Genomic DNA, 27,758 nt, shown 5'->3' on the forward strand with positions numbered 1-27,758 from the left:
CAACTGATTGGCAAACAGAGAAGCATGATGTGTCACTCTAGAATACACATTTCACTGCTCTAGAGTCCAGTGAATCCGGCGCTTTGCAATGACTTAAATACCCGGCTATGGATATCCATTTCATGAAGCTCTCTCTGCACTGTTCCTGAGCTAATCCTGAGGGCTACACAGAGTTTGGAGGTCTATAGCTATTAACACTGCAGATAATTGGTAACATCAATGTACTGTGTGCCTCAGCATGCTTTGACCTCGCTTTGTGGTTTTACACTGCCTACCACTGTATTGCTGATTTGCAGTTGTTGCTTCCATTTATTATAATACAACCACTAACAGTTGACCATGGCATATTTAATTTTGAGGAAATTGAACTCATTGAGCTCATTGAGCTCCTGAGCTCCTATTGTTTCGCAAATTATTGTAGAAGCAGTATGAATGCCTAGGTGCTTGATTTTATATTCCTGTGGACATGGAAATGATTGAAACACCTAAATTCAATGATTTGGAGAGGTGTTTCAAAACATTTGGCAATACACTGTGCCACAGCCATATCACACTGCAGCCCAAGACCGGTTACTTACTGAAGCCAAGCAGGGCTGAACCTACAAGTTGCAATTGGAAGTGGTCTTAGAGGGGCCAGCAGGGGGTGCTCAACCTGTGATCTGTGTGAGTCCTAATGCCTCAGTAAAATGAAGGGGACACTATACTGTAGTAAACGCCATCTTTCGGATGAGATGTTAAACTGAGGTCCTGACTCTCTGTGGTCATTAAAAATCTCACGGCACTTCTCGTGAAGAGTAGGGGTATAACCCCAGTGTCCTGGGCAAAGTCCCTCAATCGGCGCTCATGATAATGGCCTCTCAATCATCCCCATCCACTAAATTGGCTGTAGCACGGTCTCTTCACTCCACCAATAGCTGATGTATGATGAGTGCACTGGCACAGTTGTCCTGGGGCTGCTGTCGCATCATCCAAGTGGATGCTGCACACTAGTGGTGGTGTGGAGGGACCCCCTTCATGATTGTGCAGCACTTTACATTAGCGATTCGCGGATGGCCGTTATGTCCGCGGGCGCAGCGGATAATTCGAGGTTCAGGTCGGGCAATAAAAAAATACATTATGATTAGTTGCGGGTGGGTAGCAGCCTCGCGGGTGGATGTAGTAGGACCTGGCAGTGGACCAGCAAAAAAGCAGAGAGTGGACTTCGCAGAATGGGAAGATGAGATGGCCAAAATAATGAATGAAGGAAAAGAGTACTGTTCAAACTTTCAGTTAGAAGAGTCAAAAGAGGAAAATCTGCTCTCGTGGTAGAAACAAGATCGCTTATTTACACAACTGCACTGGCTTGCAAGAAGAATTTTTTGCGTTCCTGCAACAAGCGGTGCAGGCAAACGCTCATTTAGTGCAGCTGGCCGCGTTTTGAAGGTGAGGTGGAATCGCCCGAATTCAGGCACAGTAGATGCTATTCTGCTTTTGCACAGTGCACAGAAAAAGGCCAAGTAAACTTAACATAGCTGCCATTAAGGTTGAAGTGGCACTTTTTTTTGTTATCTTTTTCCTGTATCTGTAAAAGCTAGACTTTCTTATTTTTACTTTCTGTATCTACAGTGTTTGAAAACAAGTAAAATGTTGTATAAAGACACACTTTTGTTTTTAAAAATAAATATTCATTTAAAAACGTTTACATTCAGCGTATTATTTTACTATCAGAGATGTGCAGATTAGCTCAATGAATCTGCTATTAATAATGAACGATCCACGGTGACCCATCATTATGCCTAAAACAAAGAATTAAAATTAATAAATTGAAGTCAGAATTATTTTTAGAAATTAAAACTGTTTAAAACTATTATGTTTAGAAGTATGTTGAAATTTTTTTCTCTCTGTTAAACAGAAATTGGAGGAAAAAAACAGGGGAGCTAATAATTCAGACTTCAACTGTATATATCAGATAAAATCATATGTGCGGGTAGGTGGCGGCTGGATGATTAGTATGAAACCACGGATTCAGGTGACATTTCAGCTGATCCGTGCATCTCTACAGTGTATATATATACATAGAATTACCATGGTAGTATCACAATAGCAAAGCTTCAAAATTAGTTGTATTGTGGAGACAGCAGTATCTTACTGTAATCACTGCATCTATATTTCTTTGTTAGAAAAGTCAAACTTACACAAAAATACCAAACATCATTCGGATTCAAAACTAATGTCCAGAGTATCGATCTAAGTAAATGACCTTGTGAAAGAAACTATGACAACATTAATGGATATCATGACATATTAGGAAAGTAGGTGTTGACAAGTAATTTAATGAAGTGTGTCAATAAATAATTGGTTCAGGAAATTTATTCAAAAGCACGGATTTGTTCTGTAATAAACCAAGTGAATTGTTAAGCGCAAGTCATTTATCCTATATATATATATATATATATATATATATATATATAAAACAATTAAATAAAATGTTAAATAAAGTACAGCACTGGACATTTTGTCAGAACATCTGATTAATCACACTGTGGTTGTTTTTTTGAGTATCATAAAAAAATGACAAATTTAATTCTCTGTTCTAAAACCTTGGAGCTCTATTGCAACAGTACTAATTCATTTTGAATGGACAAGTAAAAGCTTTTGTGTTTATTATCCGAGCCAGAAGCAAAGCACCTAAGTCTACTGTAAGAAGTGAACCACATGAGAGATCTTTCTAAACAGTATGTTTCTTCAGCAGGACTGTTTGTGCAGCCAAAGCACTGTACATCACCTTTGTTCAAAGAAGCCTGCTAAATGACAAGTGACTGCTGCTGATAAAAGCAGACAGCGAACTGAAAAAATGCAAATGAAGTGGAATTAATCAGCTAACGCATACACTCAATTATTTCCACACACAACATGCAGAAACTGGCAGATAAAAAGAAAAAAAAATGGTAATGAGATACTTGTCAAAAGGTGCATCAAAAGGTGATGCATGTTTTTCCCCTTCTATCCTAGCCTGAAGTGCATAATCTATAAACTACCAATAAATACTTTTTTCTGGTTTAATTTAGTTGTGCAGCACCCTTCACCCTTAAGTATAACTCCCTATAAGAAATAAAACTGCAAATGAAATCTCTAAATCAGATCCTTCCCATTCAAGCATGCAGCGCAACTTCTTGTCAAAGCTCACTAGACTGGACCACTGTAATACCCTTTTAGCCACAATCAACCCTCTGCAAATGATCCCGAATGCGGCAGCCCATCTGGTATTCAACAAACCCAAGAGAACGCATGTCTCTCTTTGTCTCCCTCCACTAGCTGTCAGTTGCTGCCTGCATCAAGTTCAAGGAATTGATGGTTGCGTAGAGAACACTTGGTGGATCTGTATAGCCTCCTACCTCCACTCACTTCTGTAAATCAATGCTCCCTCCAGAAACCGCAGTGGATGAGAGAGTCGGGGAACGAAATCCAGGAGGTGCAAAATAACTCTCCTGTTGCTTCACATTCAATGTAACTGGACGGTGGAATGATCTTCTCCATCAGAAGAGCTGAATTTCCCTCCAAAAAAAAAAAAACAAGTCAACTCACGACTGATAATGGACGAAAAACCCTCTCCATTTTCTACCCTCTCACCCATTTCTCCTCTGTAATAGCTTGTACTTTGTACTTTTTCCGAGCAATTTTCCAACTTTTTACTGTGGCACTTTTCAATTACTGTACGGCTAGGATGAATTGCTTTTGTTTAAGTATTCCTCATTTGCGAATCGCTTTGGATAAAAGCGTCTGCTAAATGAATAAATGCAAATCTCAATTGTTTCTCCTAGACAGCAATTAGATTAAATGGAAAAGCCAAAAGAGAGAGATTTTTCTTCGCAGAGTAATGTAAAATGTACTGTAATAATCTCAAGCGTGTCTCCTTTATGGATGTCAACAGTGTCTCAGACTTACAATACAAAGTCAAACATTTCTCATGTAATTTATCAGGGCCAAATATTCTAAGCAAGCAACTGAAAATAAACTTTATATTCAATACATTGTTGAAGCTGCATTGTCTCCAACTCAGGCTCATTCTGAAAATGAACTGTTAAATACATTTTTGAAGAGTGCCAAATACGGCCAAGGAGGTATGCTTTTTGTAGTTTTTGTTTCCACTAATCCACCAGAGGCCTCTGTGTTCTTTTTTTTTGAGATCTCAAATTTCTCTCTCGAGTACCATTCGCACCTTCTGTTCTCACAGAAATCCATTAGAGGGCTGCTGTCAACTGATTGACTGACCGATCGACTGACCCTCCCTTCTCCTTCCCTAAACCCAACCGATAGTGTTTTCAAAAGCACAGATTGACACAGATTGATTTTATTTATTTATTTGGGACTCATAGTTCAATGACAAGTTTTGTACGGTAAATTGTTACATAATACAAGTGAGAGATTTTTGAATGAAGTGTGCATTACTTCATTTTAAAATAATTGAAGGAAACACACTGTCTATGATTATTTATTGAACATCATAATAAAAAAAAATGTCATCTCAAGGCATCTCTGGCACAGCTTCCAATCATTGTCAATGTAGAGAAAACATGTGACGTGTAGTTTCATTTCTTGAGAGTTGCGTAGGTATACAAGCTAGCCCAGGCTGCGCCGGACCTTACTGGTGTGTTCGACGCAGAAGTAAAAATTAGCCGTAACAGAAAGTAGCCACGTTACTCCAGCAGTAGGAAAAGTAATACAAAAATTTACCAGAAAAAATTTGATTAATTATAGGTTCTGAATGTCGATTTCGATTACTTTTCGATTAATCGCCCTGCCCTACCCGTCTTCATGGTCAATTGCTCTCTGCATCTCAAATCCGCCAATGTACATGGCGAGCTAACGGGACAAACTGGTAACAGCGGAAAAGCCGTCCATAAGGAGGTAAGCGATCCACTGGTAAGCGCAGAAAAAAATGCCATCATAATGCCTCGTAGCGTTCATTTTAAAGACGAAACGCAGCCGTACATACTTCTACGTACATAATCATGATCAAGGAAATAAGACTTAAGGAGGTTCAAAAAAGCAATCAAAAGATGGTTGTTTGATGAGGAGATAATGTTTTATTTTATATGTGAATAGGGTTGCAGCGTAAAACATATGCTGGATAAGTTGGTGGTTCACTGTGGTGAACCCTGATTAATAGCAGGACTAAGTCAAAAAGATGAATGAAAGAAGGAAGGAATGAATGAAGGAATAAATGTATTTTGTGAATAATTTTGTTCCTGTTTTAGGTATTTGTTTTATGCATCAGCTGTATTTTGCAGTCATACTTTGTTTTTTTTTAACAGCGCGGATCCAATGGAAACAAGCCCAGGGCTTCATTGTGTTTTTATCCTCAACAGTTTTATATTAAAATGTATAGGACATTTGTATTTTTGTACAAAATGTCTAAAATAAAAATTCAATTCAATTCAATATTCTATGTACTATGAATCCGTACATTCTTCATAATTTCCAATCTCCAGAAATGGGAGAAAGGGCTACGTTTTCAGAATGAGCCCATGTTGAATGTCTCACTTGTGTCTTTTTCTATTTAAGCTTAAAAAATAGAGAAGCACAAGACATTAACACCACATAAACAAAGAAACTGATCTGTGAACAGAAAGAGCTGAGGGCTTAAATACACAGGGATATGATCAACAGAACAAGGAATAGGGGTAGTATAACTTAAAAAAAGAAACAGAGACTCACTAGAGGTGGGAAAATGGAAACAAACTAGGTCAGACTAAACACAGAAACAAGAAACACTAAAACTAAACAACCAAAGCAGAACAGAACATTAACATCACACAAAAAATGGGTTCCACTACTCTTTTATGTTGCCCTAACAAAAATCAGTTAAGTTAACGTAATTGTGTTTACAAACTTAAGTGGACTGAACATAAAACAATTAAGTTATCTCCAACAAATGTTAGAATTCTGTTGTTTCAACTCATTTTAAATAAGTAGTTTGAACAAGAAACAAAAGTCCTTTTTAGACTGTATATTAAGCATAAAATATCATCAATTTGTAAAAATAAAAAAAAAAATGTATGGAATGAGCATGAAGAATTAAATACCCACACAATATGCATGATTTCAGGAACATTTCTTATTTATTGTGAAAAGTAATTGTGTGTTGTCCTGTATATCATACTTCTAAAATATATTTATTGTTTAGTCCTAATAGTTTTCTGTCACATGAAAACAGCCAAATCAATGGCAGCCATTCAAGTCGTAGTATAGTTTGAAAAGCAAAATTACCATCCGGTCACATTTCCAGATTGATTAACTTGCAGTTAGTGAAGGCAGGATCCAGGCAATTCAGCATCAGTGATGGACGAGATCGGAAAAGAAACAGTACAACTTACTGAAATGTATCGCAGCTCCTGCAACTGCTCAATCATTGTTTCAACCTCAGAAAGGCATCAATAAAACAGCTTGTAAACAATGTCACGTAGCATGTAACATTTACTTCAGGAAAGCCATTCAGTATCCAGTTAGTTAACAAGAAAAATGAATAAATCAAGAGGGGACCATTTTGCTGAATAAATGTTATATTACATATTCATTATATATATTTTACACCTGTACTTATTGGCAATGTCTCATTTATTTAACAGCGTCTGAATAATTCAAGCTTTTACAATAACCACCGTTTAAGCGTCAGATTTGCAAGTGTATTGGTGTAAAAACATAAGTTAACTTACCACTATATCAAATGAAACAAAAGACATCATGTAGAGTACTAATATATAATGTTAATGATATTAGAAAAATCTGACACTTATTCATTTATTCATTTTCCTTCGTCTTAGTCCCTTTATTCACCAGAGGTCACCACAGTGGAATGAACTACCAACTTGTCCAGCATATTTTTTACACAGCAGATGCCCTTCCAGCAGCAACCCAGTACTGGGAAAAACCCGTACACTCTCATATACACACTATATGGCCAGTTTAGTTTATTCAATTCACGTAAAACTAGAGGACCTGGAGGAAACCCACGCCAGCACTTGGAAAACATGCAAACTCTACGCAAAAATGTCTGACCCCAACTGACTTAGCTGGGCCTCGAACCAGCGACCTTCTTGCTGTGAGGCGACAGTGCTAATAACTGAGCCACCGTGTCACTCAAAAATCTGACATTGCAATATTTAGTTTTGTATAAAATATGTAGACAATTTCACCAGATAAACTGAATAGCTTTATTTGGAAACAATTCATTTATTTATATTGATCGTGATATTCTTCAAGCACACATAAATATGACAGAAAGAGTGAAACAAACAGTGCTTTATGGTTTTCTTGGGAGTCTAACAGTGGTACAAATTACATGGTCTTAGCTGTATATTTCATTCAAAATAATTATTGTTAATTAAAAAGTTACAAACGATACAATTTTTTTGTCTCTAAATGCTTTAAACTCCTGAAATTGACAATAATACAGAAGATAATCTTTCACTCTATTATGGTTAGCAGTGAACTCTGCAGTGACTCCACAAACCTGATTAACTGATAACAAACCTGATTGTCTGATTAACTATGATGACCCAAACTCATATTGCACATCCAGTGATGTGACTATTGTGGACGTGCACATTGCCATAGCAATGATGAAACGATATATTGTGCAGCCCTAGTAAAAGGAAGCAAAAAGAAAAGAGGAGAATATAAGTCTGCTGCTGTGGACACTGCCATGAGCCTGTCAAAAGAGCCGTCAGCTGTACCTGAAATCACCCCCTATACCCTCATTCACTATTCCTACATTAGTCCACTAATAAAGTCTACTTAAAGGAGTGAATGAAAAGGAGGGAGTGAATTTGAGCACTGAGTGCACCAGAAGGGATGCATTTTGATGAAAAATCCTGCTAGTTGGCAGATTAGATTTTTTTGGTTCTTAAGAAACACTTTGGACCCGATGTTAGTTATTTAACACTTAGCAACGCTAATAGTATAAAAACATATTATTTTAAGTTCTGTCATTTACATATAGTCATTTATTTAGAAACTTGCACTGGTTACATATCTGCTGTTAATGCCTTCCTTTGATCAGATGCGGAAATTCATTTGCTGATCTCACAGTGTATTACAGGTATTTTCCAGCCATTGTACTGCATGTACATTGGCTGTACGTTCGTTATTGTGGGATTGGATGAGTGTTGGCTTTTAAATTTTCATTTTGTAATTAATCGCTGAATTTTATCATGATATACAGTATCATATTATCACGATGTCAAGCTAAGCTACAAAAATCGGTGATCAGCTCTGAGGTCACTTTCATAGCTGCTTTCAGCTTTAAAGGTGCAGTAGGTGATTGTCCTCAGAAACATTTTTTTGTTGTTGTGCTAGTTAAAAGTCTCTTTACATTCCAATAGTAATGATAAAAGTAAATGATCTAAATGTATTTAAATGTATTTTTATATTCTGGGTAAGGCATAAGACTAAAAAATGTTTATCCAATTAAAATTTGTCTGGCGGATAATTCCCATAATTCTGATAAGTAGTCCAAACTGTTTGTCAACAAATGTAGATTTGTACATCTGCGCACCTCTGTTCACGTCGATCCGCCATTAGTGCGCGCACAAGCTCTGCGCGTTCATGTGCAGACATCGGTAAAAACAAATCCTCAATCAAAACTGTAAAATCCTGAATCAATATTGGAGTTACTTTTGCACTCTGGAGGAAGGATGACACGATGGCTGAAGTATTTCTTTTAGACAGGTAATGTTATGTTTTAAAACTTTTTAGTCCCCCCAAACGAATGGGTAATAGGGGAGGGGAGGGATTGTGTTTCAAAAATATTATGCTAACCGTTTAATATTTAGGCAGATCAACTACTGCACCTTTAATTATATCCTAAAGTTAATAAAAATACAACTGAACTTTATTACTTATATAAAAAAAAGGATTATAACTCTTGATGTTAATGTGTTGTTAAGCATTAACTAAGAAATTTACATCCCCTAAGATTAATAAATGCTTTTGTAGTTGTCATTACACTGACTTCAGTTAAATTACCTGATGTTATCAAATGGAGTCTTACTGTAAATAGTTACAGACAAAAGACCTATAAATTCTCACATGATTTTCAATAAGTTTTACATTTTAAATGCATTGATGATGGCTCATGATGATTTAATGTTTAATATGTTAACTTGGACTTTACTTACAGCTGCGCACATTCTCCAGTAAAGTCTGTTTTTATAGATCACAACCACTGGCATACTGTATGCACATTTCAACCCATGTTTTCTACTTAGTCCACTGTTATAAATGAGACCTGGGACATTTTATGCTGCTGTTTTAGTTTTTGTTTGTGAGGTAGTCATCTGTGAGGCCATGACTCCTTTCTTTTGCTTTGTGTTTATTTTACATCAACAAGGTTCCAGCCTTCTTCTTCTCTTTAAGTGTAACGTTTTGAGTTTCATTATAAAATCCCTCTCATGGGACGGAGTAACATGTTAATAAAGCCATCATCCAATCAATCGGAATGAGCTGTAACCAAAGGGGGTTAAACTACTTCACCTCACAGCCTGTTTATTTGTCTCAAGCACCAGCTTTAGAAACTGTGGTTTATCTAGATAGTTCTCTGTGACCGCTAGCACTTCACTTACAAAGACCACCACATACACGAATACTGTAAATGAGTATGTATGCCTTCTAAACAACATGCTCTCCTATCTATCCGCCCAAAACCTCCATTATTAGCCTTAGGGTGAGTCTTTATTCTCTGTAAACAAATATGCAAACACACAGATACACGCAGATACACACAGACACACACACACACACACACACACACACACACACACACACACACACACACACACACACACACACACACACACACACACACACACACACACACACACACACACACACACACACACACACACACACACACACACACACACAAAGCAACTGTTTGATTTTGCCTCTTTTTTTGAGAAATGACAGAAAGCTCCTCTGCTGAGTGGGGTTTGTAGGTTCTGGAGGGTTTTTTGTAAATTGATCTAGCGTTTGATCATAAAAGACACATTATGACCCATAAACATGCATTCATTTTCAGCTGCTTTGAAGCCATGAAGTCCTTTTCACAAATTCAAATTAGGAAAATGGCAAAAATCATTAGTGCGTGGGTAAGAACTAGGGCTCCCGCTAATTAATGGAATTATTTGTATATATCTATATTTGCAGTGAAAATCCCTTAAAGGCAGATGATTAAAATACATCACATTATTTTCAAAGATGAAAGCCATGAATAAGCATGAAATCATTCACTGGAGATTGACAGCCCTAGTAAAAATGTAGATGCGCGTATGCGTGTGCACATATACAGTATGCATATATAGCTGCTGTATTATGTATGTGTCAGGTAGAAGCAAAACATCAGGAGCAGCATGTGTGTATAAAGTGAAAATGAATAATAGAGCACCGGATTCCAGGTTCACCAGAGAGAAAGTACACCCACACAGAGACATACGCATATGCCTACCCTTTTCTTTTCTTTCCTTTTTTTGCTTTTAATGTTTTATGTCTTGCCCCGCCTTCTCCACTGACGTCACGTTTATCCACATGCACCAGGCATCATTCTGTACCGTCATGTCCTGGACCACTCCATTCCTGCTCCATCATTTACTGCTTGTCCACAAAGTACACAAATCATGTACCAACTTCAGTAAAAGTACACACTCTCTGAAATAATGGTACAAAAGCCACCACTGAGGCCGTACCTTTTCAAAAAGGTACATGTTTGAACTTTCAGGACCCATACTGGTACATTTAAGGCACATAATATTAAATGACAAGCCCCAAATAATAATAATTAGGTATTAATATGTACCTTTAAGTACAAAGATTGTCAAAAAGGTACAGAGAGTGCAGATAGAGCGTGGAACACGTCATGTTTTTTCCTGGGAATAATATTTCTAAAGGAGCTGATCACATGGAATAGAACCAGATTTTGGTTAAAAAAATAAAAAAATAAAAAAATAAAAAAAATAAAATAAAACAAAACAAAACAAAATCGGAATTTTTTTATTTGTAATAACAATGAAATGACACGCGGATAATGTAGTGAACTACTGAAATGTATTTAGCACATTAAAAAATGTATTGAGCACATTAAACAAAAAGGCTGCTTAATGACGCCTCTCATATGGAGAATTAATTTCTTTAATTTCTTTTTAAAGTTTTTCACAGACTTCACTAGAGTGTATATACTGATGGTTCACTGGGTCTCGCCGATTAAATCTGGTTTTTATTTGTTATTTTCCAATGGATTCAAGTCAGGTGATTGGCTGGGCCATTCTACAGCGTGCTTCTCTTTCTCTGAAAATATTTGAGAGTTTCCTTGGTGGTGTTTTGGATTACTGTCTTGCTGAAATGTCCACCCTGGTTTCATCTTCATCATCCTGATAATGTAGATGTTGGACTGATGTAGCTAATATTTATTAACAACGAGAAAGGGCAGAGGGTTCACTGTAAAATATGCAGGGTTTCACACAATACATTCATGATATAACAAACATTTTTTAAGATTAAGTTAACTTAACACTTTTAACAAAATTATGTAGATTGAACATTAAAAAACTAAGTTGTCCCAATGAAATGAAATTGAAATGAAATTCAGCTCATGTTAATTAAGTAGTATGTACAAGTAAAAAAAAAACAAGTATTTGTTGAGTGTTCCTAAATAACTACTAAGAGACTTCAGCTGCTGCTGCGCTTTCACTGCCTTTCTACACCTTCCTTTCTTCATCAAATTTTTTTTCCTGTGTCATTTCATTTTATTACACATAACTTCATTTGTAAATGAATTAATATTGTTTTGTTTGCATTTATGGATTTATTTGGCTGTTACCAACATCTGGGGAAAATTAAAACATTTCAATGGCACCTTTAGAAATATGTTTTCTGAGAAAAATGTTGATGTGTTTAATATTTATTTTCCCAGCTATACCTTCAGAAAATGTTATTGTAAATAAAAAGCAATTAATAAAAAAATAATAAAATTAATAATTAATACTAAAGTAATTAAATAAAAGTACAAATTATCATTCTGGGGTCATAGGGTCATTCTGCATCAAAATGAATACATTTTCAGAAATTTACCCATGTCAATATATAAGGTTTTCTGAATATGTCTTTCTAAATAAAGAGACTTTGTTTGACTGTATGACATGGTTAGAGTTCAAAAATGGTGAGTAAAAATGCTCAAAATGATCAAATGCTTTGGAAGATAGAGAACATCTATTTATAAAATCAAAGTAATACAAGTACAAATGCTAAACCCCCAGTCATTTACAGGTGTTTTACATTTAGTAAATTAACATCAAATAAAAATCATTTCTGAAATAAATGGTTGTCATTAAGGCTGCACAATATTTCTTTTTAGCATCGACATTGCAATGTGTAAATCCACAATAGTCACATGGCAGGATCTGCAATGTGGAGTCTGGATAATAGTTGACAAGGTTAACAGTTTAGAACGCATAAAAATTGTGGAGTCATTTTGGTGTAACCATATTAAATTGAAAGTTTATCACTTGCATGTTATCAGCAAGCAATTCAAGTAAGTATAAAGCATTTGGGCACCAGGAGTTATCACATTAGCCAATGTAGCTTTAAAAAATATTAATTGTTTTGAATTATTTATACAATGAAGACTTCAATGTACATTTGACAGATTAACTTCTGTACCTGCAAAGTATTTATTTATACCATTGCTATATTTTTTATTTATTTGGGATTTTGTTCATTAAATTTTCTGCAAATGCACTCTAGAAAATCATTCCAAAGAATATAAAAGTATTACTCATTTCCAAATCCAGTTATTCAAGGTCTTTGAATAAATACTAAAATTAAAATAAAAATGTTCGATATACATTTTTTTTACAACATCGTGTAGCCCTAGTTGTCATGGATGTTTAGGCAGATATATAAGCTAGGAGGTTTTCACTGCTTTTTGATGTCACTGTATATTCTTCAAGCAACCCAGGCCCATTCTGAAAACGTACCCCTAGATGCATTTCTGAAGACCAGCAAATTTGTCCCAGGAGCCATTTTTTTTAAGCAGTTTTTGTTTTCGTAAATCCATCAGAGGCCGATGTGTACACTTTTTCAGATGTCAAATTTCTCTCGCGAGTGCCATTCGTTCCTGCTGTTCTCACTTGAATTCACCAAAGTCTGCTGTCAACTGACTGAATTACTGACCTATTCTCCTCCTTTTCTAAACCCAACCAATAGTGTTTTCAAAAGAACTGATTGAACCACCCACCTACTTCCCTAAACAAAATAGTTTTAAAAAGCAATCCAGAAAAAACGCCCTCACCTGATTTTTACCACATTTTCAGATTTTACCACATTCTCACCCTGTTATTTACTTGTTTATTTTATTTCTTGGCTTCTCTTTTTTACTTACCCGCTTTCTAAGAACTGTTCATTGACGCGAACGCTGTTGTTGTGGTCAACTCCTCTCTGTATCTCAAATCCGCCAATGTACATGGTGAGCTACTAGACAAACTGGTAACAGCGGGAGCAGCCTTCGTTTTAAAGACTAAATACTTCTAGCTACGGCTCCAGATCTCCAGAAATGAATATCTGGCTATGTTTTCAGGATTAGCCTATGTTGTCTTCAAGTGTCAGCACAGCAGAGTCATTAACTGCATTGTTTGTTTTAATTTCCTTATTGTTTCTCCACTGTTTCTTTGAAAAGAGAACCAATTGTCCTCCATCTTCTGAAAGAAGTCAAGGACTATGAAACTAATAAAGAAACTTTATGAACTTTCCTTTAAAAGAAACTTTTTTTTGCTATCCCCAAAATACGATGAAAAGAGCTCATCCTGAAATCCTTGGAGGAATCTCAAATTCATTAACATATAACCACCCACCTATGCAGTGTACGTTATGCCAAAAGAAACATTACAGGATATGCTAATTTCAGACTGCAGTGTCACAGTTTTCACAGGCTTTGCTAAAAAGCTACTTAAAATGCTTCCTTGTTTTACATTTTTGCAAGAAAAAAATGATCATTTCATCAAGTAAAATTAAATAAAAATCTATAATGACATTTCGATTCCTTTAACATTACAGTATCTTCCATTTCCGACGTCTCTCGTGACAGATGCTGAAGCACATCTTAGCACCATAAATCAGGATAATTAAAGCTGGCTGATGTGGCAGGACATTTTACCTCTTGAGCTGACATTTTTAGTTTGGATAGATGGAGGTCTCGCTGAAACCATCTTACTTAGTCCCCTGGATACTATCAGCTATCTGGGTCATTGCACTCATACAAAAACACCTCACATTTATCCCTCTGAAGCGAGAAACACACACTAACAGACACCTACCTTTTGCTACACGCTCCAAAAACTCACACACGTAATAAAATGTTTGCCGTGCTGCACTGTTATTATGGGGCAACGTATCATGAAGCTCAAAAAAAAAAAAAAAAAAAAGTATAATGTCTAAAAGGTCTAGAAGACTCTATCTCTAACACACACACACACGCACACACACACACACACACGCACACACACACACACACACACACACACACACACACACAAACACACAAACACACACACACACACACACACACAAATTCACTCAGTGCCTTTGATACATTTTCATCAACAATTATTGATTGCCATTCTCTCTCTGTCCCTGCAGGGTCCTTGACTCAATTAGGACATAACAAAAACACACACACACACACACACACACACACACTTTCACACCTCACTTAATGTCTTCATAGCGTGTGCAGGTCTGGTTGCTAACGTGTGCTTGTTAAAATAAAAAATTGTGAAGAGGCCAGACGATCCAGCCTCATTAAATTCATTCAATTAAATATACACACAGACCCATTAAAACCCTTCTCTTAGGATAAACACTCTATTAAAGCATCTGACCTTTATCTCAACTCTGAACTCCAAACTGTCCCTTATTCTTTCTCTAATGATAATTATATGCTCACACCTGAGCGGAACTCACAGCCAGAGAATTCAGCAGAAAGAAATCTTATGATTGAACACCATTAAATTTACTTCAAAGGCCTTCAACCATAAAGCGACACATCATTACACCAGTGTGTGTGTTTTTAAATATTCTGGCTAATATTATAATGCTATTAGTAACTAACAGAGTACCAGTCTCTGCTCCAATTAGTGATTTGCACAATATTTCTTAGAATATTTCATGGATAAAAAAAAAATAAAATAAAAAGTGAAGCCAGTTTTATTAAAATGAAAAACACAAACTATTAGCTTTGAGCAGTCCTCTGGGTAAACAGAATATGTATGAATTTTGATCAAAACCGTCAAGTGTGTTTAATATTTATAAGCTACTTTTAACATGCCTAAATGTTAAAAGAGTATTTATTAAGAGAAAATGACAACCACAGAGTGTCTCAGAAAATAAAAAATAAAAATAAAAAAAAAAGCAATAATATTTCATACAAAAATGAGACTGCTTATGGTACTACAGGAATAAGAATGACTAAATATCATACAGGAGTAATAGTGCAATCTGTGCATTATAATAATCCTTTTATTTACTTTCTTTGGTGATGATGTAATGATGATGTATTTATTTTTAGCTGAGTGAGGCTTAAATAAAAATGTGTTTTCGAATGAAGATAAGAGTTTAATCAAAGGTTTAAGAGAACTGAAAGGCTACCATGCTTCAGGTTTTCTTAGTGAATTTCTGACTAAAAACTGGACAAAAGGTGGATTAGATTACTTGCTGACGAAAATTTATTGAACTGGATCAGTATGTCATGTGGTGGGGAGTGTTTATCCACACACTGACCATACTGTTGACAATATCACCACAGTAAAAGACATGATACTGAGCCAAGAAGACGCACCATGCACCCATCGCACTGTCCAACAGATGCACGACCGTCAGGCAATTAAATAAACAAATGTTGCTTTATTTATGTGCGACCTTATATATTTTGCAAGTAATAAAATTGAAGCGTTCTGTCAATATTTGTTTAACAAGGTAATGCGGTGATATAAATCAGATGAGGTGAAAAACGTATACATATATAATTTCATCTCTTTGCCATCAAATTAAAAAAATATATGATTAAAGTTAGAGATAATTTGATGAAATTCTGACAGAATTAAATTTGCTTGGATTTTTTGAGACATGGTGTACACACACACACACACACACACACACACACACACACACACACACATATATATATATATGTGTGTGTGTGTGTGTGTGTGTGTGTGTGTGTGTGTGTGTGTGTGTGTGTGTGTGTGTGTGTACACCATGTCTCAAAAAATCCAAGCAAATTTAATTCTGTCAGAATTTCATCAAATTATCTCTAACTTATATATATAACTTATCTATAACTTAATTATCTATAACTTATATATATATATATATATATATATATATATATATATATATATATATATATATATATATATATATATATATATATATATATTGTATTTACACACACACACACACTACATATACAGCTATATAGTATATAGTATTATATTTTAATGTAACTTCATATAAAATAAGACTGCTTATCGTAATACAGGAATAAGAAAGACAAAATTTCGTACAGGAATTGTATCGCAATCTGTCCATTAGAATAATCCTTTTATTTACTTTTCTTTGCAATGACGTAATGATGCCGTAATGATGATGTATTTATTTATAGCTGCATACGTAAGTTTTATCAAAGGTTTACGAGAACTGAAAGACTACAGTGCTTCAAGTTTTCTTTGTGAATTTCTAACTTAAAACTGGATAAAAGGTGGATTGGATTACATGTTAGTGAAAATTTATTGAACTGTATCAGTATGTCGTGTGGTGGGGAGTGGCTGTCCACACACTGATCGTACTCTTGAAAAATATAACCACTGTAGAAGACCTGGTACTGAGCCAAGTAGACGTCCCACGCCCCCATCGCACCGATAGATTGCACGAGTTTCTAGCATTTAAAGACTGATATGCAAGCGTGGCTTTATATCTGTGCATGCAAATTTAGTTTTCAAGTAATAAAATTGAAGTGTTCTGTCAATATTCAGGTTATTATTGACTACGTTTACATGGACATCAGTAATCCAAATTATTTGCCTAAATATAAATAATACAATAATATGATTAGGTGTTTACATGAAGCGCTTTTTGAATGATCCTGTTTTCCAAGTTACAGCACTCAATTCACTTAACGTCATTGCGTCAGCAGGCTATCCACACTTCATCCAGAGTTTCATCTAATATCGGGTGTTTCGTTTTTAAATTGTCGACTTTAACTGCAGTTTGGCACCTTCACTTTTATTCAGGAACATTTCATGCATGCCCCTCGTGACTAAGAAAATATTGGATTGTATGGACTGCTGATAGAGTGTTGTTTAATGGAATTTGATACCATTTGATTTGGAATTTAATTCCTGATGCTGGTGTCTGTGCTCTTCACTGACTCGGTAGGTGCTGAGAATAGTACCAAACAAACATGTGTGTATTATTCTGTCGCAAAATGCGGTGATAATCCTACAAGATAGTAATAGTTTGATTAAGGTTTACATGTCTGTAATGCACTTCAATAATGTGACTAAAATCGACAAGTTAATGTGGTGATTTAAAATTAGTTGAGGTGAAAAACTTATACATATCATATTATTTCATCTATTTGCCATCTAATTACAAAATATAACTAAAGCTGGAGGTATTTATACTTTATATGTAGTATTATATTTTAATTTAACATTTTATATTATTTTTTAAATATATGGAAAGTTATTTCTTTTTTTTTTCTTTTTTTTTTTTTGGGCACAAAATCAAAGAAAGGTGCTAGGTTTTCGGACATGCTTGTATTATTCATTTTAGACAACACAGTACCAATATTTTAGCTTCAGAAATATGTTTTTCCTGATATATTAATAATTTTCTGCAAATACACACTCTAAATGATAATATTATTATTTCAATTTTTGAAGACAAAATATCAACAGTCTATAAATAGTTTATTAAGCACAAATGAGTAGTGATCTGTGTTTTTTTATCTGCATTTTTTCCCCATCCATCAGTGTACAGTATGAAATGCTGAATGTTTTCAATGCATTACAATACCCTGATTCTAGCCATAACACAAACCTAAAATGAACCTAAACACAATAGAATGTTTCAAAGAGGATATTTACGATCTGCCTATTGGCCGATTAAATTACACTTCAGCATCGGCACACAACGCAGTCAGGTTTCCAGTTCCCCTGTTTTATGGATCCTTTTCTTCTCAGCGGTGATGCTTTTACTCGACAGGACAAAAGTTTTTGTTCAGCATGTGAAGATAATGCAGATTCATTCCTTCTTTATGTTCCCCTTTATCTTTATTCCCTTTATCCCTTTGCTTCCCTTCATTCGGCCAGAAAATGAACTGAGAACACATTTAGATTGTTAGATAAGAATGAAAGCCAAGAGACAATGCAGACGGATTGCATCTGTTTAGACAGAGTGCCACTAACGACAGGGTGAAAGACGGCCGCGCGATCATTAACGGCACATCACCAGCGCAAACACACTCACTTGCACATCCAGAAGCCCAGTTCTCTGGCATAATTAAGGGAATAGTTCACCCCAATATTAAAATTCATCATCATGAGGCTAAGGTTGTCATGAGAGAAAAAAAAAACTATTAAAGTGCCATAAAAGCTGTGAATAACATATGACTCATTTGCTATTTCTCACAAAAAATGATCAAATCAGAATCCCCACATATTCAGTTTCATTTAGAGGGAAGTTTGTGTGAATTGCGTGTGTGTGTGTGTGTGTGTGTGTGTGTGTGTGTGTGTGAGTATCATAGAAGTAACTGTTAAACTGATCTAAGCGCTATAAAATGATAAGTGAAATTAATTAAAAGTGGTGTAAATACAGTGCATTTGGAAAGTATTTAGCGCTTTAATTTTTCCACATTTTTTATGTTACAGCTTATTCCAAAACAGATTAAATTCATTTATTTCCTCTAAATTCTACACTCTATACCCCATAATGGCAATGTGAAAAAATAGTTTTTGAAATTGTTGCAAACTTATTTAAAATAAAAGACGTGAAAAATCCAATGTATATAAGTGTTCACAGCCTTTTCCGTAAAGCTCTAAATTGAGCTCAGGAACATTCTGTTTCCGTTGATCATTCTTGAGATGTTTCAGCAGCTTAATTGGAGTTCACCTGTGGAAAATTCAGTTGATTGGGCTTGATTTGAAAAGGCATACACCTGTCTATATAAGGTCCCAGGGTTGAGAGTGCATGTCAAAGCACAAACTAAGCATGAAGACAAAGGAATTGTCTGTAGACCTCCGAGACAAGATTGTCTCAAGGCACAAGGCTGGGGAAGGTTACAGAATTTTTTCTGCTGCTCTGAAAGTTCGATTCAGCACAGTGGCCTTTATATAAGTCGAAGATGTTTGGAACCACCAGGACTCTTCCTAAAGCTGGCCGGACATCTAATATGTGTGATCGGGGGAGAAGGGCCTTAGTCAGGGAGGTGATCAATAACCCAATGGTCACTCTGTCTGAGCTTCAGCGTTCTTCTGTAGAGAGAGGAGAACCTTAAAAAGGACAACCATCTGTGCAGCAATCCACCAATCAGGCCTGTATGGTAGAGTGGCCAGACCGAAGTCACTATCTGCTTAGAATTTGCCAAAAGGCATCTGAAGGACTCTCGGACAATAAGAAACAAAATTCTCTGGTCTGATGAGACTAAAAATGAACTCTTAGGAGTGAATGCCAGGATGTTTGGAGAAAACCAGGCACCGCTAATCACCCGGCTAATACCATCCCTACAGTGAGGCATGGTGGTGGCAGCATCATGCTGTGGGGATGTTTTTCAGCAGCAGGAACTGAAAGACTAGTCAGGATAGAGGGAAAGATGAATGCAGCAATGTATAGAGACATCCTGAATGAAAATCTGCTTCAGAGTGCTCTTGACCTCACCCGGGGCGACGGTTCATCTTCCAGCAGGACAACTCAAAGCATATCGCCAAAATATTAATGGAGTGGCTTCACAACAACTCCAGCCAGAGCCTAGACCTAAATCCTATTGAACATCTCTGGAGAGATCTGAAAAAGGCTGTACATCATCGCTTCCCATCCAACCTGATAGAGCTTGAGAAGTACTGCAAAGAGGAATGGGCAAAAATTTCCAAAGACAGGTGTGCCAAGCTTGTGGCATCATATTCAAAAACACTTGAGGCTGTAATTGCTGTCAAAGGTGCATCAACAAAGTATTAAGCAAAGGCTGGGAATACTTACGTACATATGATTTTTCAGGTTTTTTTATGTGTATTAAATTTGCAACCTTTTCAAAAACTCTTTTTTCACATTGTCATTATGGGGTATTGTGTGTAGAATTTTAAGGAAATAAATGAATTTAATCCATTTTGGAATAAGCTGTAACATAAAAAAATGTGGAAAAAGTGAAGCGCTAAAAATACTTGAAATGTATATTTATTATATGACAAAATCTTTGTTTTTCAAGCCGAATGTGATTTTCATCTACTTTGAGATTATAGTTCAGCAGATTTACACACCGTAAAACATAAATGAACATTACGAACATCAGATATGCCCAGCAATCATTAAAACGTGTTTGGGAATTCTAGAGGTCCTCGTTTCATTAGCGTGAAACACATGATTAGTGTTTAAGAGACTGCGAGTGAACTTCTGACCAGAAACTTTATTAACTGCCGCCTTTCAAACACTAATGGATGAAACCTTTTACCCTAATGTTTTCCTCTAAAACACACATCATTTTTTTTTGTGCATGCAATTTTCAACAGAAACGCCCGTGAGAGGGTGAACGCTGAAGAAAATTAAGATCACACACTAAGGTGCTCTCTCTCTTTCCCACACACACCGACGGTGACTTGGCTAAACAAAACTTTAACACCATTAACCTCTGAATGGCCTTGTGGGATATTTACACTTTCATCTCTCGTTCTCCCTCATCCCTCGTTCATAAATATTCATCTCTCTAATAGAGTTTTTCACAGTGTGAGTTCTGCTAATTCCATATGACCCCAACCAGCATGACAGCAGCCATGGACCAGCCAGAGAGAGAAAGAGAGAGAGAGAGTCATAGATAAGAGACTCACCGATGATGTACGTCAGCAGAAGAGCAAGAGTCAGCGTAATTGCACTGGCGCTCAAAGCTGTGCATTTCCAGTTACAGCAGCGGTAGGGTTTACTGAAGGAGAAGAGCGGTCTGGAGAGGGTGGTTCTGGGTAGGGGTCTTGGCGGCGGCGAGTACACCGTGCTGGACGTCAGGGGGTAATTCTGATTGGCTGCGTTGAAAATGGCAGAGGAACCTGAACCGTGCTTAAACAGGAAGTGCCTGTGGACGAAAGGAATTACAGTGTTATATTCTGTTTGATTTGTCAAATTAATTTGGTTATTAAGGCGAGACACTACAGGCAAAAGTATTTTTTCATGCAAATGCAAATTTTGGGATTTGGGGCTTTTTTGGCTTTTCGTAAAAAAAAAATTCAGTCGAATGGAAAATGTTCTTTTGTCGCACTATATTATTATTTTTTTCTGTAGAATTAATACATGCTATTTTAAAGGCTTTTGAAGTCAGAATTATTAAACCCCCTGAATTATCAGCCCCCCTGTTTATTTTCCCCTCATTTCTGATTAACGGAGAGATTTTTTAAACACATTTCTAAACATAATAGCTTTAATAACTCATTTCTACTAACTGATTTATTTTATCTCTGCCATAATGACAGTAAAATTTATTTGACTAGATGTTTTTCAAGACACTTTTATACAGCTTAAAGTGACATTTAAAGGCTTAACTGGGGTAATTAGGTTAACTAGGCAGGTTAGAGTGATTAGGCAAGTTATTGTTTAATGATGGTTTGTTCTGTAGACTTTTGGAAAAATATATAGCTTAAAGGGGCTAATAATTTTGACCTTAAAATGTTTTTTAAAAAAAATAAAAACTGCTTTTATTCTAGCCGATAAAAAACAAATAAGACTTTCTCCAGAAGAAAAAAACGTCATCAGATATACTGTGAAAATTTCTTTGCTCTGTTAAAAATAATTTGGGAAATATAAAAAAAAAAAAAACTCAAAGAGGGGCTAATAATTCTGACTTCAACTGTATGATTTTTAAATGCTTTTACAGACGGATACTGTATGTTGATGTTCATACTTAATTTGCCTGACTATATATAGTTAAAGTCAAAATTATTATAATTTATTTTGTCTTTTTCTAATATTTCTCAAATGATGTTTATCAGAGGCGGTTCATTCCGCTGTGGCAGCCCCGAATTAATAAAGGGACAAAGCCGAAAAGAAAATGAATGAATGAATGAAGGAATGTTTAACAGAGCAAGGAATTTTTCAGTTTTTCCTATAATAGTTATTATTCTGGAGAAAGTCTTATTTGTTTTATTTTGGCTAAAATAAAGCAGCTTTTAATTTAAAACGTAAAAAAAAATAATAAAAAAAATAAATATATATATATATATATATATATATATATATATATATATATATATATATAAGCCTTATTTGCATATTTAAATATACAATTTTTTGAAAGCTTATACAAAAACCTTTAGAATTTTGAATGTAATCACACTATTGGGTTAATACCGTTATACTAATACTAATACTAATACTAATACTAATAATAATAATAATAATAATAATAATAATTATTATTATTATTATTATTATTATTATTATTCTATTCATACCATATTATACCATATTCATCTGCAGTGCCTTGCCTTAATAGCTCAAAAAACACCAAACTCACAATCCACCATTAGGAAAGAGTCAATGAGAGCCAAAAAGAGCCAAAAAGATCAAGACAGAAATGGTGTGAGGAAAAGCAAGAGGTGCAGTCGCTCTCGCTTGCTTTGGTTACTAATTGGAGTCATTTGCTCTCACGTGCATTTAATTACAGATATTTAGCACCAGAGATTAATGAGCCATTATTAATAGATAACATCCCTTGCATTAATTATGATATTAATTACACAGAGGAGTCCATTCTTAGAGTAATTAAAAGGTGCCTACTTAAAAACAATTTACTCTGAGATGCACAGTCCTGCGTTATCCTGTGCTATCTGATGTTACAGTGGCAGGCAGTTACCTAAAAACAAAAAGGATAAGAAATCATTTGTTTTTTTAAATATTAAGATGTTCACATTTTTACAAACATAAAAAGACACACTTTGTATACATGTACACCAATGAAATACTTGCAATTACTTTTGTAATTGTTATAATCTTTAAGCTGTATTAAAATTTACTTCTATGTTGAAGAAAATAAAATAAGGCAATTAAAGCAAAAATATTAAGTAAGAATTAATGTTAAGTAAAGTTAAATTTACGTTAAAATGTACAGTTAAAATGTATAACAAAATATTAAATGGTAATATTTGGTACTTAAATATGTTCACATGATCTAACAATGACAAATAATTATAAAGCATTCATTAATCTTAGTTACCATTACTTATATTTACTAATGATTTATTACAAATTTAAATAGCTGTAGTACATAAATAAAATAAAACATACATAAAACATTACTTTAACATTGTATAATAATATTTCATGTGTCAGTGACTTTAATGGTTAATGTGAAAATCCACAATACTTACAGTTTACAGCCCAATTCGATTTTAGCTAATGTTAGATGGAACATTTACTACTACATTGTACTTGTTTATTTGTTTTCTTTTATCACCAAGATAAGTTCCTCTTGTGTGTAAAAACAACATCTATTTTAAAACAGTAATCACAATACCATGAAAACGTGATATTTTTGTCCAGGGTTATCGTACCGTCAGAATCTTCTATCGGCCCATGCCTAGAGATAAATAAAGGTTTTGTTTAAATCTGTATTATTTATACAAGTAATTTATAGTTTATAGTAAACCCCAACCGTAATCTTTAAAAAATGCATTTGCCAAAAAAAAAATCAGAAATGGCTCTTTGCTGAAAAAGGTTCCAGACACCAGCACTAACACCTCTATATACAGAATGTATTGATGTCAGAATAGTGCATCTGTTACAATACTGTAACATTTGTCTTGCTTAGTATCTTGCTTAATTAACTAACAACTGTAGCTTTAAGTGCCTAATTGTAAAAACAAGAATAAATTAGTTTTGGAAATACAGTGCTCAGTATTTATAATTACACCCCTTACAAAACCATCTTTAAAGTTAATAGTTTTAATAGGAAGTTATATAATATAATTTTTGTGCATATAAATTAGATTAGACAGTACTAAAACCAAATAACTTATGATAATTGTCCAAAAACTAATACACCCAAATTTATATGTTATAAAAGCATAATAAATACAAATTTTAAAAAGAGGAAAAATCAAGAGAAGCAAAATAATTATAATATTTTGTTGAAATTTTGTAGGATGTAATACAAAGTTTTTTTTTTTTTTGCAATAATTTGCTTGAATTTAATTGTATTATCTTTCAATTTCTAAATATGTTTGGTGACTAAAATATTATTTTAATAAATATATCTGTTTAATGAATCTGTTTTATTTAAATGCACCAAAAAACATTGCCCATATTGCCTGAGAAAATGCTAAAATATAAAAAAATAGGATGTACTCAATTATGCTGAGCACTGTATGTGTGCATAATGTCATAATTTAATAAAAAGTCAACCAAAGTATTTCAGATGAAGTTTACCAATTTAAGTTTACCAATTTCACATGAAGTTTACCAGTTACACGATTTAGGACACTGCATGTCAACTATCCTACTTCTAAAAGCACCTGTAGCTATTGTCCTAATTTAAAATCAAATTTCCCTTTTTATCAGGACATGTGGTAAGTCTACAGTATGTGACACACAGGCACAGATACAAGGCCATTTAGCCATGTCATCACGATGACAGCCAGATTGACAGATAGCTATGGGGAAATTGGTTACAGCTTTTAGGTCAAAAGCCCAAAGGCAACAGAAGAAAGATCTTCAAATTCCCAAGACACACATAGATTCTCTACAGCGATTGATCCCTCTGCAACATCAGCGAGTGCTGGAACAGAGTAAACGTGTGCAACTCTTCCAAAGACACAGAGGGTCAATCGATAGAAAGGACCAAAATCATTGAAAGGTAGATCAGTCTAAACACATTTACAAGTTCATATGCTGATGGGGCAGAAAAAAAAGCACGATGACATCAATATGGATTGAAGATGATGGAGAAAAACTGCACACATGCACGCACACACACAAACACTCACACATGCGGGTCCATGTTTATATTGTAGTAGGGACGTTCCATCTGCTGTTGTTTAAATTTAGCTAATTACTACACCCAAAACTAAACCCTACCCCCTATGCGCCGCTTTGGCATTTTCAGATTTTTTTTTATTGAAACACTGTTTAGCCCATTTATGATGTTGTTTTTATTGTTGTGACTTCCCAAAGGCACCCACAAAATGGGTCGTTTCAGGTTTTACTATATTTCTGGGACATTTGGGCCTTACAAACTTACCAAATAAGACTGTGCTAATGTAAGACGCTCACAAAAGAACAAGCCTATAAAATATAGCAATTTTGCAGTGAAAATATATATGACAAATTATACAAACTGATTACATCACTAGCTACTTGTGTGTGTTAATCACAACTAATTTAATATATTATACAATTATTATTATTATTATTATTATTAATTATTATTATTATTATTATACAACAAGAACAACAACAACAATAATATCAATAATAGTATTAAGAACAACAATAATAACAACAATAACAATACTACTAATAATAATAACAACAACTATTATTATTATTATTTTTAATATTATTGCATACAAGTACATCAAAAATACCATTTGATGTCAAAATATTGGCATTTCAGTTTTGCAAAATCCAGTTAAATTTTATTAATTCTATTTTAGATATTTACTATATTTACTAATTCAATTAGTGTCAATTCAAGGCATTGCTGTTTTAATTTTAGTAATTAATTAATAGTGCTAGGTGAATCCCTTAATAAGAGCATATTTTCCTACCATAGCAACTAAAGTACCAAAGGACTTGCAGTAGTAAGATGATCCAATGTCAAAATGTAAAGAAACCTCAAAATGTACAGTTGATACAGTTTCAGGGTCAGATGTAGGCGAGCTGAGTCAATGAGGATATGTGCAGATCCGCTCAAGCAAGTTTTGGTTATTTGTGTACAGTGTCTTACATGGACATCTTACAAAGCCCTGAAAAGAGCATTTAAATGAGCATGGAATGGCAAAAATGAAGCTTGACTCTGAGAGAAAAACCGCAGTTTACCTCAGCCACTAAAAAAGAGAAAGTTAATTTCACACTTAGAGACGCAGAACTAATCCTGTCTTTATTTACTGTAGAATAAATAAATATCAATTAACACTCTGAAAAACAAAGGGAAGGAGTGAGATGAACGTAAAAAGACAAAAAGAGACAGAAAAGAGCAGGTGTGAACACAGGAGATCACAGTTTTACAAATCAGATTTTGACTGTCTGAAAATAAATATTCCACCGCACAGACTGCTTTTCTAGCACAAATCTCAAATTCATGTAGTCAAGATGCAACATTGTTTGGGTCTCATTTTTTAAAGCAAACACTTTTGAATAACTGTCAAATATGTCATGAATATAGAAAACAATTTCAGACAGAAAAAATAAAGCCTTTTTTAGAGAAGACTAGATGGCTAAAGCAAGATAACACAGACAAAAAAATGCATAAACTGAAGACATTTGAATAAATATTAATATTTTAATATATGTAATAATATATTTACATATGGTAGTGGCCCAGCTGAGACTCAAACCAGTGGCCTTCTTGCTGTGAGGCGACAGTGCTACCACTGAGCCACCATGCCGCCCCAAGCATGTACAGTTGAAGTCAGAATTATTTTGAATTCTTTTTTCTTTTTTTATATATTTCCCAAATTATGTTTAACAGAGCAATGAAATTTTCACAGTATGTCTGATATTATTTTTTCTTCTGAATGAAGTCTTTGTTTTATTTCAGCAACAATAAAAGCAGTTTTTAATTTTTAAAAAAACATTTTGAGGTAAAAAATATTAGCCCCTTTAAGCAATATTTTTTTCGATAGTCTACATACAAACCATCGTTATACAATAACTTGCCTAATTACCCTAACCTGCCTAGTTAACCTAATTAACCTAGATAAGCCTTTAAATTTCACTTTAAGCTGTATAGAATTGTCTTGAAAAATATCTAGTCAAATATTATTTACTGTCATCATGGCAAAGATAAAGTAAATCAGTAATTAGAAATGAGCTATTAAAACTATTATGTTTAGAAATGTGTCGAAAAAAATCTCTCCGTAAACAGAAATTGGGGGGGAAAAAACAAAACAGGGGGGCTAATAATTCAACTGACTTCAACTGTATATTTTAAATCGATTATTTTACATTTTATATTATTCATGTTTGTTCATTTAATTATTTGATATATAGTAATAAATCATGTTAGACAAAACAAAAGCTGTTATATATATATATGTCTAACAATTATTTTAAATATTTTATTTTTTATGTAGAAAGAAATAACCAATTTTGTTTATTTATATATTATATTATTATTATGTTATATTAAGTTATATGTTATTAAAACTAGAAAATCGACTTGGTACACATTAGCATGGGAATGATGCTTGCAAATGCTTTAAACTCATATGCATGTCATCTATGCTGTATATTAAATACTGTATACAGGACATACAGTA

The 27,758-nt window shown here is 34.5% G+C and overlaps 2 protein-coding genes across 8 annotated transcripts in view; one reads left to right on the top strand and one right to left on the bottom strand.

Annotated features, from left to right (window-relative positions):
- tenm1 (teneurin transmembrane protein 1) overlaps positions 1-27,758 on the bottom strand; it is a 542,101-nt gene that overhangs the window by 144,126 nt on the left and 370,217 nt on the right. For 6 of the 7 annotated variants that reach the window (XM_068221426.2, XM_009301393.5, XM_073952089.1 and 3 more), the window contains one exon: positions 21,123-21,361. In XM_068221426.2, coding sequence (XP_068077527.1) covers positions 21,123-21,361 — 239 coding nt within the window. Of the gene's footprint in view, positions 1-21,122; positions 21,362-23,058; positions 23,135-23,794; positions 23,858-27,758 lie in introns of those variants that run through there. The other variant, XM_073952090.1, reaches the window with a different exon arrangement.
- Positions 1-27,758, top strand: part of LOC141385799 (uncharacterized) — a 460,928-nt gene that overhangs the window by 136,393 nt on the left and 296,777 nt on the right. The gene's annotated exons all lie outside the window — the stretch shown is intronic.

This window comes from Danio rerio, chromosome 5, assembly GCF_049306965.1.
Source record: "Danio rerio strain Tuebingen ecotype United States chromosome 5, GRCz12tu, whole genome shotgun sequence".
Taxonomy (NCBI): Eukaryota; Metazoa; Chordata; class Actinopteri; order Cypriniformes; family Danionidae; genus Danio; species Danio rerio.